This window comes from Ascidia mentula, chromosome 3 (genome assembly GCF_947561715.1).
Source record: "Ascidia mentula chromosome 3, kaAscMent1.1, whole genome shotgun sequence".
NCBI lineage: Eukaryota > Metazoa > Chordata > Ascidiacea > Phlebobranchia > Ascidiidae > Ascidia > Ascidia mentula.
In genome coordinates this window covers 17,136,437-17,154,799 of record NC_138568.1, presented here as the reverse complement: position 1 = coordinate 17,154,799, position 18,363 = coordinate 17,136,437, and the positions used below count along the sequence as shown (strand labels likewise).

Sequence of the window (18,363 nt, the reverse complement as noted above, 5' to 3'; positions counted from 1 at the left end):
TATTTTCTATCCTCTATCAAAACACACAGCACTCAGCACAATAAATAACTGCCAAAAAATCGTAGCAGAAATAAAGAGAGTAAAAATTTAATGCTTCTCGTAGATGTACATCATCCGTCTCATTTTGAATTTTACCACAGAATTATGCGACGCTTTCACCATGACAGGTGGCTAGAGATTCGTACCCTTGTATCTCAGCGATCTGCATCTTTTTTTCTCTGGTGTACCTTCTTCTTATCCACAGATAATTCCTGGAAATACTCACCTCGCTTGTTTTGCGGATGGTGTAAATCCTTCGAATTGTTTTTGAACTTCAAGGAGTCATGTTTGAATCTTCGCCTACTGCAAACCGATCAAGCCTAACAAAAGGTTCGCAATCAAGGGGTAAATTTATTTGGATAATACAGTGGCCACCTGATAATAGACTAATGAAGAAACTTCACGAATTCAGACTTTGTTCAATTCGTATCTGGGTATTTTATTTTACGCTAAACAAAATATTAACACTACCGTTACTAAAAGCGAAACAAAAGAAAAGAATAAATAAAAGAACAGGTTTGAACAGAAATGGATAATCGTAGAAACATAGAAATAAAAAGTGACCATTGTTGTCGGTAAGCATATCAGTTTTTTGCTTAAACCTCCCACAGCGACAGTTTTCCTTAACCTTTGACCCTTCGCCCCGCTATAACGTCATCGCGCACGTCATCATAAAAGCCTTCTGGCGCTTTCAATCGGTCATTTGACGGGACTCGGCGGCGGCGTTACGTACTTATCCGACGATGACGTCGACGGCAATGACGTCGTACTTGTTGGGGACTTGTCAATGCGGGTGGGTTGGACCCTCAAGCTCGTGGGGGTCCCGTGCTGATCCCAGCGGGGTGAAATATTCAGGTCGCTGCGGGAGAAAGTTTGGTTCCGCAATCTAGTGTTGTATGAACCTGGTGGGAGTCTTTGAGACACAGGCGGGGAGAAATTCCCACGCCGGCGGGGGGTGCTGGCCGCACTGGAAGTGACGTCACTTGCATTTCCGGTGCGGGATCCGGCTTTGAGTGTCGAATCGCTGTCGGTGTCCAAGCTGGAACCGTTTCACGTCACCAACGGCACTCTATCGCTTTGGGGGTTTTTTGGGTCGAAGGGGTTTCCCCTTCTGTCATCAAGAAAGTTAAATCGATGCCATGGATCGTGTCTTCGGTGCCTTCTATCTCTAGGTCATCGGGGCAAACCAGTTCGATGACCATTGTCCCACGTTTCGGATGGTGCCGAATCGAATTGCAGTTTACTTTGTGATCGTCGACGAGAGATATGACGATGCGATTGGCGGGAATAGACTTGGCGCGCTGGGGGGTTTTCTGGGGGTGTTCACTTCCTCAACTGGACCACGATACGACGGTTGAGCGTCAGTTTCATCGATATAGGAAATACCATCTGCTGAAATTCAAACAAACATTGCTTTATCTCAAAACAGTGGACATCTGTCTATTGGCTTCATAATGCTTATGTATCTTTTGTATTGTGTTGGAGTATTTGTCAAATATTATATACAAAGTGAACTGTAATAACAGTTAATATGATAGTAAACCGTTTTTGAACGAAATAGCCCCAGTAAACATAAATGATCAAAGTTACGTGTCGACTTACAGTAAGGGCGTGGTTGCATTGGGGTAACTGTTGCAACTTGCTTCTTCGGTCCATCTGTTGAAAAAGGAGAAAGTTTGTTATCAAGAAAACTGGAAATTTTCTTTCTAATCTGTGACAGATTCCCGTAGCCATGGAAAATTGAAATACCCGCCATGCAAGCTTTCAAGTAATTATTATTAGCTGATTCCTCGTGATCAATTAATAATAGTTTCTCCTTTCATATTTTGCCAGAATCTAATGCATGTCCCTGTTAACAAGCAGTTTTCTGGCTTCGGGTTCATCATATCTCATCGTGCCACGGTTGGAGTAAATGTTGTTGCTGTTATTCTCATGTGTGTCGGATGTCGGCTGGTTTTCGCCAACCCTGCAACATGCGACCTTGTAACGAGTTGATCGATAGGTCAAGGGTTCGAATTCCGTGTGCGGTGGTTGTTGTAAATTCTTACGTGTTTTGTGGAGGTTTTTCGTCGGGCTTGTACTTCTTCTGTCTGCATAGGGCAATGTGCTCGTTGCGCCGCAAGAAGAATACAAGTTCGACAATCATGATGAGAACGAAAGCGATGAGAAATACAACTGCATAAAACATACATTTGCTTGGTAAGGATGTACGTAGTTTAACATGGGTTGACACCCACTTACTGAAGAAGCAATAGTTCACGCTTATACAAGATTACGAAATAGAGAATTGGGAAAGTAAAAACCTGTTTATCTTTTTGTTCGACCCCATAAACCTGTTTTATTGCCGTAATCGGAAATATGAAAATCCCCAACAAGAAAACCAAATCTTGTTTCCAAATAAGGTGGGTAAAAGTAACCTAATTTGGTTTGCTTTGTAACCCAGGGGTGGCCGATAAAAGGACCTCAATGGGTGCAGTGACGCTGCACTTTTCTCACCGAGAGGTCGTTCAGCTGTGAACTAAATCGCGCGGCCACAAAATCTCATCGTTCGAACAAATCCACATATTGTTACCCAAATCCAATTTGTTGAGTGAGGTGCACGAAACTCTAAAAACATCGGAAACCAGAGAACGCTTTTTCACCGCAAATGTCTCAGTGTCTTAATTTACATGCTAATTTCTTACTCCGAGCTGAATGGCGCCTTCTTCTTATCCACAGATAATTCCTGGAAATACTCACCTCGCTTGTTTTGCGGATGGTGCAAATCCTTCGAATTGTTTTTGAACGTTGATGAGTTATGTTTGAATCCTCGCCTACTGCAAACCGATCAAGCTTAACAAAAGTTTCGCAACCAAGGGGTGTTACGTATTTTTACGTTACATAGCAACGTTCGCATTCATAGAAATATGAACTATGGTCACATAACAGCCAGTTTCGTCATCAACCTCCGGAATCTCTTTCCATGTTTTTTTTGTGTTAAGGCATTTTAGGTAGCGTCTTGTCCAGCATATCATTTCAAAATGTATAGCAACGGTTGCTTTCTCACGTGATTTGATCTCGTTACTAGTTACGCAACGGCTGTGTTTTATGTGATTTTATTGGCCAGCTTAAATGTGTCGCCTTTGAGAAGTCCTTCATTGTTTTTGTGTGAGAGTGCGTCTTTTGTTAACTGTTCGCTGACCGTTAGTCCTTGGATCGCCTTTCTTTTCACAACACTTTGTTCGCTTTGTTTCCCTCCGGTTTAAATAATGAAACTTTCCGTGTGCGTTCAGCTGAGGCGGAGCGGGGCAGCGGAGTGGAGCGGGGCAGCGCAGCTGTACTGTGCTCTACCCGTGACTAAAACAAGAAGCAGTGTGGAACTGAGTTTACGAAACGAATTGGGCGCGGCGATGCTTTTTGAAAGCGGTCGCATTGTAATCACTTTTCACCTCCGAAGGAAACCCTTACAATTCGATTTAAATGCGGCAACATTGTGGTGTTCCTTATTGTGTCCAAATTGATACACGATTTCGAAAGATATTACGTTACACAGGCCGGCGGTGAAATGCCATTCTTCGCCGGGTTCGTTTCATGGTTTAGGTAGCATATTCATGAGTCTCGGTAAAGCGGTATATACGGAATTTCGCCGCGGGGTGGGCGCTACAAAACGCAGCCTAGAGACAGGCGTGGCACAGCGGTCCCTCAACAGCAGCCCTCGGGAGAGCCCGCGATAAAACGTCGGAAAACAGTCACGAAAAAACGTGCGCCGAGGCGAAAAAAATCTGACATATTCTCCTAACATGGGCAGCGTCATAGACCAACATTCTGGAAGGTGCGCAAAAAGTGAACTCGACTTATTCACGGTCAAACTAACCCAAGTCAGCGTAGAACAATCGACTTGGGTTGAATTCGCGTCACTCTCGATTCTTTCCGATGCGAAACAATCGAGTTTCAAGTTTCCGGAACCGGTGAGGATCAATGTAATCATTCATTTGTCGAATTCAATGCTTTTGTGTACGGCCCGTGTAATCAAGGGCAGCGGGACAAATATGGCCGCCGACGTTTCCGTGGCACCCTGTAACTATTGGATGCACGCTCTCTTTGACCTGGTCGATCTGAGGTTAAACAACAAACTGGTCACGCCAGCGAGCAACAAGTACCCGTGTAGGGCATACATTGAGGCTTTGCTTAATTTCGGAAGCGACGCGAGGCGGCGCTGTGGCATAGGGACACATGGTCATTTCGAAACGGTGGAAGAAACACCGGTTTACGGCAAGACGCGCTGGAGCTAGCGATAGCCAGGACATTCAAACGTGCGACAAACTTCATGGTTTTTCAGGAAAAGTTTTTAATAAACGGGGTGGACGTGAAGATTTGCTTGATCAGAAGCAAAGACGGGAAGTTAACCCCGGGATGGGCCCTCACGCCCAATTTTGCCAATAGGCATTATGCGCGGAGTTTTATGGCACTCTCAACGGGAACCAAACTTTCTTTTGGACAAAGGGCAATTCAATATTGCTCACCGATTATGGCCGCGGTTTCACGCCGTACTGCTTCGACCTCCACTCAGGCGTCGTTCGAATTGGTAAAACACGGGAACCTTCGTTTGGAGGCACATTTTGGAACGGCTCTGCCGAATTCTGTGAATATTTTGGTGTGCGCCGAATTTGACAGCATTATTCAGATCGACAAATTCAAAAAAGTCATTTTCGACTATTCGGCCGGAGTGTGCGATGGACGAAACTGAAATCGCGTGGATTTTGTTGCGCAATTCGGCCACACGAGCTCGGTTTTATGGCATGTACGCCCGCGACGAGCTGACAAACCTAAATCACCCCAACCCCAAGGCTTACGTCGTTATATATTGACAAAAGTAACCGGAAAGGAACATATTGGCTCGCTCTGTATTTCAATTCAGAGGGTCGCGGCGAATTTTACTGCACGTTAGGCCGCCGACCGTTTCACAGAAAAATCGTCGCCTTTTGAAATAAAAACGCCGACCGGTGGACGTCGAATTCGCCTGTTATCCAAACCCCTTGTCGTCGGCGTGCGGTCCCCATTGTATCTACTATTTAATCTTCCGCGCGCGCGGATTTTTTATGTAACAGATTGTCAATACTTTTTCATCCGACCTGAGTGAAAACGCGGAATTGCCCCCGCCGCAATTTCAAAACTGTAACTTTTTTTTACTGGCGAATAAAACGTAAATCACTGCAAAATTGTGTGTACGTGTGTGCGTATATATTCGATTACTAGTATGAATGTACATTTATCTCTTCCTGTTTTTCCTGTGCGCTCACTGAAGGTGAAATTTTTCTATGTCCGTGACCATAGCCGTACACAGGAATGTTTCGCTGACCTATACAAACTTTTCCTTTATTAAACTGGTGTTGGATAAAGACCCTGTACTTTTGCGCACACCAATCTAACCAAATTCGCGCAAGTTAACCATGCCTGGAAGAATGCCTTGCAGTCAATTGTTCTACCAGATGAGATAGTCTTTGAGGGATGTCACGTTTTCCGAATGCCACCTCTGGTAATCGGCGTCTGAAATACGGGTTCGTCTGAGAGAACTAGAGAAAGTCGTCTGCGGCGATTAACAAGGTTCTTTCATCTTTTCAATACTTGTCATGTATTCATAGGGATAACTTCCCTTTAGCAAATTACATTTAAAAGCGCGCAACAACCTGTCATATAGGAAGAGATTGCCACTACGTAATTCCGCAAGTCAAGAAATTCAAAGCACCTTGTTTTTATATATAAATATTGATTATTACGTGTCACTACATTTACAATTGTATCGGTGTTTATCAAAGCAAGAATCAGAGAGTGACCGTCCATTTGATGGCTTTTACGAGATTTGAATCGTAAAGGATTCTCCGTTATAGTTGAGAATCAGAACGTTTGTTAGATAACAATGGAGGTCGCGCTTCAGCCTATAACCTATGGGTGGTTGATGCATCCCCCGTCTTCCCATTCGCAACTTGCCCTGATTTTGTTGCCAAATGTTTGATGACGTCAGAAAAACGACTAAGCATAATATTTGAGACAGCGGTTCTACCTTTGTGCTGGTAGCCAACAAATCGGTCAAGTAACTTGTCGACGGACATCCTAATATCAGAACTCTCATACGTTCTCTCAAACTAATAATAAAAAATATATCATGGTGAGAACTCTGCGTGTCACCAATAAAAGAATAATTCTGTTACACCAACCTTATTTTATTCAACGTATTCGAAACAGAAGTTTGTTCGTCGACAGAGCTCATCACGACTCTACACTTTGCTGGTTATTCAGACGCCTGTTCGTAGTTTGGCAAAATTCGTTCAATTCTTGTTTGTTTGGCAACGTGAGTGAGTAATGTTTGAATCTTCACCCGTTGCAAGTTAATTGAGCCTAATTGATGACAGGTTCCACAACCAAAAGGTAAATTTACCACCAGCTGGGCACATATTTTTATTTTAGGGCACATATGGTTCGCCATTGGCGGCCCGTGACTAAAACAAGTAGGGGTGCTGCACCAGACATTTCTCGATTTTATACACGTTGAAAATCAGCACAACTCATCATTCCAACAACACACAAGGGACACTAGCCGGCTCTTCGAGAGTGACAGTTTGTCTCCTCTCCCACATGGCCCCGCATGCAGCATTCTTTGTGTGTATGCTCACAATAGCCAAACCCCACGCTACTGGAACTGTGAGCATCCACAAAATTTCATAAATTTTTTGGGAACTAGGAAATGAGTGCTGACTGAATATCTAGGATGTATATTGTACAAGAATAACGCAGTAATATTTCATGCGATGGCATCATTGACAGGATCCCTCCACAGATCCTTGCTTGGCGATCACAGCTAACGTATCGCGATGATTAGGTTTGCAGGCTTGGCAGCCTAGGCATTGCAGCCTAGCTGGATCAGACACTTTTTCCTGACAAGTCGGCGCAGGATTTGGCAAATCAAGCTCCCGGTGAGGTTTAAACTCACGACCCTGGACTAACCAGGCCCAACGCTCTACCAAATGAGCAACATGAGCTCGGCGGTTTCACGGGGTTATATTGTGGCCAAGGTACACTGGTGCGCAAGCGCACAACTTGCCAGGCAACCTTCACATATACGTAGGGGATCTCTACCACCAAAATTAGACAACACAGTAATAATTCATGCAATGGCATGATTGGTAGGATTGCACCATTGTACAAGTACTTGCTTGGTGATCACAGCTATTACGTATCGCGATCATTAGGTTTACAGGCTTGACAGCCCAGGCATTGCAGCCATGTTGGATCAGCCACGTTTTCGTCACGGAGCAAGATTTGAAAAAACAAGAATATATGAAAAATTAAAGGCAAAATGACCTATTATATCAAGTGTTATGGACAATCAAGTGTGTACAGGGGGTGCTGCAGTGCCTATGCACGAGCCGCCACCAGGAATAACTACGAATAATGTTAAGAAATAAATCGCAATAGCTGAAGAACTCTTGTTAATTTTGACTTCCCTGAAATAAAAATACAACTCATAGATTCAGTGGCGATCGTTGATTTTAAAAAAACAAACGCATTCGTATCTTTTCTTTGTGAATTCGAGTAACTGGAGGTAGATGTGACTCTTACAATATTTTTCAATGTTTATGGTCGCAACATTGTGCTAATCCTTGTCGCAAGACATTGAAAATAAATATTTCTCCCATGCGTCATTGCAAAGCTTTTATTCCGCGGTGTTTTCCAAAGCACACGCGTATCAAACGCTTACACGAAACACAGCACAGAGCTTAAAAGCCAAACAAAGGCTTGCAACCACAAAATATACCTTCGAGTTGTAAGGTTCACAGGCTTCGCAACCAAGGCATTGCAGCCAAGCTGGATCAGCCACTTTTCCCGACAAGTCGGAGCGAGTTGTAACGTTTCAAACACACTTAATATCAAACTACTTTATACCGTTTCAAACATGACAACTTGCGTTTGATATTCGGTGAATCGTAACATAGTTTTATGGATTTAATAATCTGTCCATCTAGCACAATTAAACGTAACTTTTATTAACCGACGCAGGTGAAACATCGGTCAACAAAAATGATGTTTAATTGTTCTAGAAGGACAGCTTATTAAAATATAAGATGCCAGGCAACAACAGCAACATAATAGTTTCATGGAGTGTCGGCTGTTTCATTAGTGATTACATGGGCCCACTCAGGGAAAGCACCCATGCCGAAATATGGAATAGCAAAAGTGTTGGAAAAAACAAGAATAACCAGAACTCCTAACAGCACAGGAACCCATCCGGCTTTTATCTAAAAACATACATTTTTATTCATGTTCTGATATTAGCTAACAAAAACGTTCTCCTAAATCGTATAACTGTTGTGTGTTCTGCTTTGTTACGTCAAAATAATTTAAAAACAGAAAATATTTCGGCTTTTTTATTGAAATTTACAATCAAGATCCACATTTCAAAATAAATGATCTGGTGTGCATAGCCTTGATGGCTACGGGTGGTATGCAGAATCCCCCACTAAATTTAATCCACTTTTAAAATTGAACGAGGATTCTGCATCGCGTCTAAACAATTAAGCGTGATTTCTGCATATCCTTCCAATATATTTATAAAAGTAATGCTTTAAATAATATATAATTTACCATGTCGACGACTTCCAAACGACCATATGAGAAGGCAATGGCGTTATAAGTTGATCCAACAGGCAACAAAAACGCCATTGACGACGCGAAGACAGGTCCGAGCATAAGATAAAGGGGGTGGATTTGTGATGACACGGCCTAAACGGTAAAAATTTTACTCAAATATTTTTTTTTGATAATTTACCATCTCACCAGCAATTTAAACAATATAAAATTTGAACGCATAAAGTTTATAGTTTTATGTTCGTAAAAATCTTACCAGCTGGGCGAAGATTGGGGTGAATATGGCTGCCGCTGCGACGTTGTTGGAAATTTGAGTAAATACGGTTACAATCAAAATGCAGCCCAACAGGATCACCCAGTCATCAACCGACTTGTCAAATACAAGCAAGTTGCCTACCCACGTTGAAAAACCGGATCTCTATTATTGAAAACTGTTAATTCTCAATTTCAATTTTACCGCAATAATTTTCTGCACGTTTTTCTTACCGTAGCGCCAGCAGCGAGTGCGTAACTTCCAGAAAACAGAAACAAGATTCCCCACGGAAACTTTCGTTGAACAGTTTTCCATTCCAATACGGAGGAAACGGGTGTTTTAATTTCTGTAATGCGACCAATTGAAGTTCGTGTGAAGTGTTTTTAAACTTTTAGTAAGGCGAAATATTCTTTTGCGGAAAAAAATTTACGTTTCGGCGAATAAAACGTATCGAATTAACGTGCAGTTTACAAAATAGGCTACACCCACGCATCCGTGGTCTCGATTCAGTGAATCCGGAATGTCCGAACTTTACTGTATTTTTTATACCAAAAATTATGTATTTGGGAAATTGAGACATTTTTGCGAAATAAAAACATATCTACTTACCAGTTGGGTCTTCACTGCTAAAGAAAACTGGCTTCTGACTAGGTATAATAAAAAGCAGGATAGACATTGCAACGGCCACAGTTCCGTCTGTGACGTAACCATCAGGAAACAGAACTGCCCAACCAGGCATAAACCCAGGATCCCGAAAGAACCACAAAAATGCAGTAAGTACAAATATGACCAGTACCGTAACTTCAGACCATCTGTAAAAATGGCCAGGAATTTGTTTTGCTACTGGTAGATAATGTTTTTTAGATAAACTGCTTCAGCAATAAATTTCCACTGTCGGCTTTCCTAGCGGTAACCACCGTTGTACATATACATTGCGTAGCAACTACAAACATAGAACATTCTTTTACCCACAAAAACCACGTAATATTACCTAATAGGGCCAAGTTTCCCGTGTTCTTCCTTAATTACTTTCATTACCGCTCTTTCGCCAGCTGATGTTTGGCCTTTTCTCCGAAAGACAGATTTTACACATTGCCATCTGTGAAATATTGGGGTTAGGATGTCTTAATTAAGTTTTCGTTTGGTAAGACTTTTTTAAAAAATGCTTATTACGATCTTTCCTACTTCCATCTCTAATATATTCTGATGATACTTACTCGATTCCAAAGAAGTACCAGCAAAGCCAAGCGTACGAGAGTAGAAAAATGACTAAAGCTTGTGGAAGGGCGTATACGATCCAGTTTCCGAATGTCAGTTGCACATCTGCACCAGGAAACGCCCTACAAAGTTTAACCAAAGTCCTATAATTAAGCAAATACTTGATACAACCACTACAAGTCAACCAGGTTACCAAGTGGTAACGTCAACGTCAACCTACAGTTTGTATTGCCCTGACAGTACCAAATTAGGTAATGTCCCGGTAAGGGCTGCCGTCCCTCCGATTCCGGAAGCAAAAGGTATGCAGAGGGTAATTCCCTTAATGATGGAATCAAGTTTCCGGTTTTCTGATTGTTTGAAAGATTCCATGTCCTAAATATTGATGGGGTATGAAAAATTGTTTGTGTTCATTCACATCATATCGAGTTTACCAAAAGTTTGGCAACTTGTTTGTTTAGTAACACCAAAATTTAAGTCCATGTAATCTTTTTTTTCACCAAGGGGAAATGATACAAAAGAAAAATGAATAATCACATTTAAACAAAGTTGAACGTATCAATAAATGAGGTGGTAAAAAAACATGAAGCGACTAAAAATAACCCGGCGATCAGTCAAGGTGTGAAACGTGACAAACAGCTTTAACTCAACCGCGTTCATCCAGTATTTTGTCAGACATTTTTGTCACGCTTCAGTGCACCGCGCAAGGTAATGATGACGCGTTCGCATGCTAAAGACACGTAGTTTCTGGAATGTTCCACAATCTATCGTGCATGCAATCAACTGAGCTATAAATGCATGTATGCCGACCTAAATTCCATTGTTTTGTAATCATTTTGTCGAAGAAATTTAACAGTTATATTTAAGATGTTTTTCTATTTTTGTGAGAAATATTGAACCTACCTGTTCATTTTCAGCGTTCTCTTCTGAACTGACGACGTTGGTTGGTATTTCTCCCAACTCTACCTACAGACAGTAAAACACTATACTGTAACTTATACTTTGCACTAAATTCATTTATACCTTGAACGGTTGGATGTTGTAAGACACAGTGGAAACATTTTCAGGATTTTCTTTGAGATCCGTATCCGACTCCGACAGCATGTCGCCCTTTTTCTTAAAAAAAGGTTAAAAGAAGTTCAAATTGAAGAAAAGTAATACATATAAGCAAGTGAAACCAACAATACGATTTCTGTGAGCTGCATACAGATCGTCTAGAGTCACACCAAAGCTGCACTTATCAGACCTTGTAAGTCGAAACAGTGGCCATCTGTATGCACCTCACAGAAAGTAAAAACGTTTAGCTATTGCCAAAAATGAGGAAAACAGACACACGACATAAATGCCAACTTACTTTTTCTATATTCCGCTTAGATTCAGCTTCAAGTTCTTTGTAAACAGCTTCAACCATAGGCAACATCATCGCTGTCGTTGCAATGTTGCTTATCCACATCGACAGAAAAAAAGTTATTGACATAAATCCGAACAGCAGTCTACAAAATACCACTTTTCACAGGTATGTACCAACTACGTTAGCTGCAGACAGTTGTGCACACGACTGTTGGCGGTCTAGCCCGATAACTAGCCTGACAGAGGTCGAAACTGTGTGCATAACTGTCTGCAGATGTCTGATCAATTGTGGCTCATTTTCTGTGTATAATCCAACTGTTTGCGAGAGTTCATGCAATGTATTTCTCAAAACAAATGTCACAAAATCTCACAGCCTTGGCTTGGTTCCGATTGCGATCAAAATTCTCAGTGCACATCTTCTGTGAAGTCCTGTGTCCTCCACCGCAATGGCGATGATGAGGCCTCCCACAAACAACCAGCTCGCATCCCGGAAAAAAGAGGCGCTCACCTCCGCTCCTGTCATGATCCCACTTATCGGGAAGATGACAAGAGGAAGAAAAGAGGTAACAGCTAGAGGGACGACTTCCGCAATCCAATACACAGCCATGAGAAGGATTGTGTAACCGCATGCTGCCACCTAGTAATGGTATTGGGGAAATTGAAGACACGTTTTTGTCCATTGTGCTTACAACAAGTAGAGATTTATTTTAGACAATTGTGTGATTGTATGTACACCTTGCCCTACTGTGTGTTTTTTTGACCTGCTTAAGTGTTGGACAAAATAACCTTAAGATAGGTTTTAACAATAGACTAAAGCAGGGTGGTCAAAAACGGAGGCCCGTATGATGCCCGCACGGCACATCAACATATTCCCAATTCATCGTCGTTCTAAATATAACATCATTTTTTTTTTGTGTAGGCCCACAACTAAATCATAAGTAACCTATGTTGATTTGGAAGACTACCATCGATCGCAGTTAGTTCGGAAACAATAACTTTGATGGTAGCGGCCAACCAGCTTGCTAAAACTGTATTGTAACCCAGGTTGTCCGCAGACTTGGACCACCCTGAACTAAAAATAATCCTACGTGGATCTCCAAGTGGTTCGTTAAAAGACAGAGAAAAAACGATTCAACTAATCTTACCTTACTCTGACTAATCAAAGGGAGTGGAAGTAGGATGAGAGGTAGTATTACTGACAACGTTCCACGAAACGCCCAAACTCTTCGGATCCAGAGAGACACACACATGTCTATAATATTTCCTATCCTCTATCAAAACACACAGCACTCAATTGCTGAGTTCTGTACAATAAATAACTGCCAAAAAAATCGTAGCAGAAATAAAGAGAGTAAAAATTTAATGCTTCTCGTAGATGTACATCATCCGTCTCATTTTGAATTTTACCACAGAATTATGCGACGCTTTCACCATGACAAGTGGCTAGAGATTCGTACCCTTGTATTTCAGCGATCTGTATCTTTTTTTCTCTGATGTGTTTCAACGCTTTTACTTGTGAAATTATCAAAAAACTCCAGCGACGCTGCACTTTTATCACCGAGAGGTCGTTCAGCTGTGAACTAAATCGCGCGGCCAAAAAATCTCATCGTTCGAACAAATCCACATATTGTTACTCAAATCCAATTTGTTGAGTGAGGTGTACGAAATTCTAAAAACATCGGAAAGCAGAGAACGCTTTTTCACCGCAAATGTCTCAGTGTCTTAATTTACATGCTAATTTCTTACTCCGAGCTGAATGGCGCCTTCTTCTTATCCACAGATAATTCCTGGAAATACTCACCTCGCTTGTATTGCGGATGGTGTAAATCCTTCGAATTGTTTTTGAACGTTAATAAGTTATGTTTGAATCTTCGCCTACTGCAAACCGATCAAGCTTAACAAAAGGTTCGCAACCAAGGGGTAAATTTATTTAACAATTACAATTACATTAGATTCATCGGCCACTGGGTTCGAGGAAATGACTAATATTACAAAATAGCACATCAGTTTGCACAAAACTAAAACCGGTATTTAACATACGAGCGAGGAAACACAAGGTGGCATTACGTTGTTACATAAGAAAAGCCGTTATTTGCTGAAGGACAAATGATGTTACATACAACATGAAAATTAATGACGTCACAAAATATTCGGATTAGGTCGAATATTAAGAGGGTATTTGGTTTTCCATTCTTTTCCCAGTTGTATCTTGATAAATATACCAAGACGCTAAGCGAATGAAATGCGCTAGTCTCCTTTACCACATAAATCATTGTAGTTGGTACATTTTGGGGCCGTTTCCGTGTTTGGCAATGTTGCTTAAATTTGGTTGCTGTCGAGATCTTTCTGGGCATTCCTTAGCTGTTTATATTGTGTCTGTCAAAACTGATGCAAGAAGTTTATCAGGTGCAGGTCACAATGCCACGCAGCGATTACACGAGTGTCACTTTTTTATGCAACAGCATGAAGCACAAAAATTCCAGTCGGGTTCATTCGCTACTCTGTTAAAACGTCTTGTCGTAGGAATTTTGGACAATACAGTGGCCACCTGATAATAGATTAATGAAGAAACTTCATGAATTCAGTCTTTGTTCAATTCGTATCTGGGTATTTTATTTCACGCTAAACAAAACATTTACACTACCGTTACTAAAGGCGAAACAACAGAAAAGAATAAATAGAAGAACAGGTTTGAACAGAAATGGATAATCGTAGAAACATAGAAATAAAAAGTGATCATTGTTGTCGGTAAGCATATCAGTTTTTTGCTTAAATCTCCCACAGCGACAGTTTTACTTAATCTTTGACCCTTCGCCCCGCTATAACGTCATCGCGCACGTCATCATAAAAGCCTTCTGGCGCTTTCAATCGGTCATTTGACGGGACTCGGCGGCGGCGTTACGTACTTATCCGCTGATGACGTTGACGACGATGACGTCGTACTTGTTGGGGACTTGTAAATGCGGGTGGGTTGGACCCTCAAGCTCGTAAGGGTCCCGTGCTGATCCCAGCGGGGTGAAATATTCAGGTCGCTGCGGGGGAAAGTTTGGTTCCGCAATCTAGTGTTGTATGAACTTGGTAGGAGTGGTTGAGACACAGGCGGGGAGAAATTTCCACGCGGGCGGGGGGTGCTTGCCGCACTGGAAGTGACGTCACTCGCATTTCCGGTCCGCGAGCCGGCTTTAAGTGTCGAATCGCTGTCGGTGTCCAAGCTGGAACCGTTTCCCGACACCAACGGCACTCTATCGCTTTGGGGGGTGTTTTGGGTCGAAGGGGTTTCCCCTTCTGTCATCAAGAAACTTAAATCGATGCCGGGGATCGTGTCTTCGGTGCCTTCTATCTCTAGGTCATCGGGGCAAACCAGTTCGATGACCATTTTCCCACGTTTCGGACGGTGCCGAATCGAATTGCAGTTGACTTTGTGATCGTCGCCGAGAGATATGATGTTGCGATTGGCGGGAATAGACTTGGTGCGCTGGGGGGTTTTCTGGGGGTGTTCACTTACTCAACTGGACCACGATACGACGGTTGAGCGTCAGTTTCATCGATATAGGAAATACCATCTGCTGAAATTTAAACAAACATTGCTTTATCTCAAAACAGTGGACATCTGTCTATTGGCTTCATAATGCTTATATATCTTTTGTATTGTGTTGGAGTATTTGTCAAATATTATATACAAAGTGAACTGTAATAACAGTTAATATGATAGTAAACCGCTTTTGAACGAAATAGCCCCAGTAAACATAAATGATCAAAGTTACGGGTCGACTTACAGTAAGGTCGTGGTTGCATTGGGGTAACTGTTGCAACTTGCTTCTTCGGTCCATCTGTTGAAAAAGGAGAAAGTTTGTTATCAAGAAAACTCGAAATTTTCTTTCTGATCAGTGACAGATTCCCGTAGCCATGGAAAATTGAAATACCCGCCATGCAAGCTTTCAAGTAATTATTATTAGCTGATTCCTTGTGATCAATTAATAATAGTTTCTCCTTTCATATTTTGCCAGAATCTAATGCATGTCCCTGTTAACTCAGTACAAATATGGAAAAACCATAATATTTAGTAACAGCGCATCGCCAAACGTTGCTGAAAAACTTAAATAGAGTGACTTGCCTGTGACGTCACCACTACCAAGCAGTTTTCTGGCTTCGGGTTCATCATATCTCATCGTGCTACGGTTGGAGTAAATGTTGTTGCTGTTATTCTCATGTGTGTCGGATGTCGGCTGGTTTTCGCCAAACCTGCAACAAAAAATGAGACCTTGTAACGAGTTGATCGATAGGTCAAGGGTTCGAATTCCGTGTGCGGTGGTTGTTGCAAATTCTTACGTGTTTTGTGGAGGTTTTTCGTCGGGCTTGTACTTCTTCTGTCTGCATAGGGCAATGTGCTCGTTGCGCCGCAAGAAGAATACAAGTTCGACAATCATGATGAGGACGAAAGCGATGAGAAACACAACTGCATAAAACATACATTTGCTTGGTAAGGATGTACGTAGTTTAACATGGGTTGACACCCACTTACTGAAGAAGCTATATTTCACGCTTATACAAGATTACGAAATAGAGAATTGGGAAAGTAAAAACCTGTTCATCTTTTTGTTCGACCCCATAAACCTGTTTTATTGCCGTAATCGGAAATATGAAAATCCCCAACAAGAAAACCAAATCTTGTTTCCAAATAAGGTGGGGAAAAGTAACCTAATTTGGTTTGCTTTGTAACCCAGGGGTGGCCGATAAAAGGACCTCAATGGGTGCAGTGACGCTGCACTTTTCTCACCGAGAGGTCGTTCAGCTGTGAACTAAATCGCGCGGCCACAAAATCTCATCGTTCGAACAAATCCACATATTGTTACTCAAATCCAATTTGTTGAGTGAGGTGCATGAAACTCTAAAAACATCGGAAACCAGACAACGCTTTTTCACCGCAAATGTCTCAGTGTCTTAATTTACATGCTAATTTCTTACTCCGAGCTGAATGGCGCCTTCTTCTTATCCACAGATAATTCCTGGAAATACTCACCTCGCTTGTTTTGCGGATGGTGTAAATCCTTCGAATTGTTTTTGAACGTTAATGAGTTATGTTTGAATCCTCGCCTACTGCAAACCGATCATGCTTGACAAAAGTTTCGTAACCGAGGGGTGTTACGTATTTTTACGTTACATAGCAACGTTCGCATTCATAGAAATATGAACTATGGTCACATAACAGCCAGTTTCGTCATCAACCTCCGGAATCTCTTTCCATGGTTTTTTTGTGTTAAGGCATTTTAGGTAGCGTCTTGTCCAGCATATCATTTCAAAATGTATAGCAACGGTTGCTTTCTCACGTGATTTGATCTCGTTACTAGTTTCTATGCAACAGCTGTGTTTTATGTGATTTTATTGGCCAGCTTTCCGTGTGCGTTCAGCTGAGGCGGAGCGGAGCGGGGCAGCAGAGTGGAGCGGGGCAGCGCAGCGCAGCTGTACTGTGCTCTACCCGTGACTAAAACAAGAAGCAGTGTGGAACTGAGTTTACGAAACGAATTTGGCGCGGCGATGCTTTTTGAAAGCGGTCGCGTTGTAATCACTTTTCACCTCCGAAGGAAACCCTTACAATTCGATTTAAATGCGGCAACATCGTGGTGTTCCTTATTGTGTCCAAATTGATACACGATTTCGAAAGATATTACGTTACACAGGCCGGCGGTGAAATGCCATTCTTCGCTGGGTTCGTTTCATGGTTTAGGTAGCATATTCATGAGTCTCGGTAAAGCGGTATATACGGAATTTCGCCGCGGGGTGGGCGCTACAAAACGCAGCCTAGAGACAGGCGTGGCACAGCGGTCCCTCAACAACAGCCCTCGGCAGAGCCCGCGATAAAACATCGGAAAACAGACACGAAAAAAACTTGCGCCGAGGCGAAAAAAATCTGACATATTCTCCTAACATGGGCAGCGTCATAAACCAACATTCTGGAAGGTGCGCAAATAGTGAACTCGACTTATTCACGGTCAAACTAACCCAAGTCAGCGTAGAACAATCGACTTGGGTTGAATTCGCGTCACTCTCGACTCTTTCCGATGCGAAACAAATCGAGTTTCAAGTTTCCGGAACCAGTGAAGATCAATGTAATCACTCGTTTGTCGAATACAATGCTTTTGTGTACGACCCGTGTAATCAAGGGCGACGGGACAAATATGGACGCCGACGTTTCCGTGGCGCCCTGTAACTATTGGATACACGCTCTCTTTGACCTGGTCGATCTGAGGTTAAACAACAAACTGGTCACGCCGGCGAGCAACACCTACCCGTATAGGGCATACATTGAGGCTTTGCTTAATTTCGGAAGCGACGCGAGGCGGCGCTGTGGCACAGGGATACAGGGTCACTTCGAAGCGCTCGGTGGAAGAAAACCCGGTTTACGGCTAGACGCGCCCGAGCTAGCGATAGCCAGGACATTCAAATGTTGTTTAAACTTCACTTGGACATGGTTTATCTGGAAAAGTTTTTAATGAACGGGGTGGACGTGAAGATTTGCTTGATTAGAAGCTAAGACGCGGTTTCGATAATGGCCGCTGCTGGTTCGTCTTACAAAACAAACTAGCGGAACGTCCGTCTGTTTGTTCGCAAGATTAGACCGACCACACCTGTAATGTTCGGTCATTTAAAAGCGTTCGAAAAATCGACGGCGCTTTACCCGATTACACGATCGTTCAAGTTTATTCCGTTCCTGCCGGAAATCTTTCCAGCGGCCAAATTCCCAGACGCCTTGTGATCGGTTTTGTGGACAACGACGCGTACAACGGAACAACGAAACTAAATCACCTCGAAACTATTTGGCCCTCCACCAAGACGGGAAGTTAATCCCGGGACGGGCCCTCACACCAAATTTTGCCAATGCGAGG

The 18,363-nt window shown here is 42.4% G+C and overlaps 1 protein-coding gene across 1 annotated transcript; it reads right to left on the bottom strand.

The window, feature by feature from the left end:
• Window positions 1-8,168: 8,168 nt before the first annotated feature.
• LOC145895803 (Na(+)/citrate cotransporter-like) lies at window positions 8,169-12,744 on the bottom strand. Its single transcript, XM_082984587.1, has 13 exons — window positions 12,625-12,744; window positions 11,851-12,116; window positions 11,484-11,622; window positions 11,153-11,245; window positions 11,033-11,095; window positions 10,353-10,504; window positions 10,132-10,254; window positions 9,906-10,013; window positions 9,524-9,726; window positions 9,148-9,260; window positions 8,918-9,079; window positions 8,659-8,796; window positions 8,169-8,312 (listed from the first exon to the last, which is right to left on the bottom strand). The coding sequence occupies exons 1-13, from the start codon at window positions 12,727-12,729 to the stop codon at window positions 8,169-8,171; spliced, it is 1,809 nt and encodes a 602-aa protein (XP_082840713.1). The 5' UTR covers window positions 12,730-12,744.
• Window positions 12,745-18,363: the final 5,619 nt, after the last annotated feature.

What these genes read in the sequence shown, in the direction of transcription:
- LOC145895803 (XM_082984587.1), bottom strand. Translation starts at nt 12,729, where the DNA reads ATGTGTGTGTCTCTCTGGATCCGAAGAGTTTGGGCGTTTCGTGGAACG. An exon ending in AGAACGCTGAAAATGAACAG is followed by an intron (nt 10,505 to 11,032) that starts GTAGGTTCAATA and finishes ATCAATATTTAG; the next exon opens with GACATGGAATCTTTCAAACA. An exon ending in CCCCAATCTTCGCCCAGCTG is followed by an intron (nt 8,797 to 8,917) that starts GTAAGATTTTTA and finishes TTTACCGTTTAG; the next exon opens with GCCGTGTCATCACAAATCCA.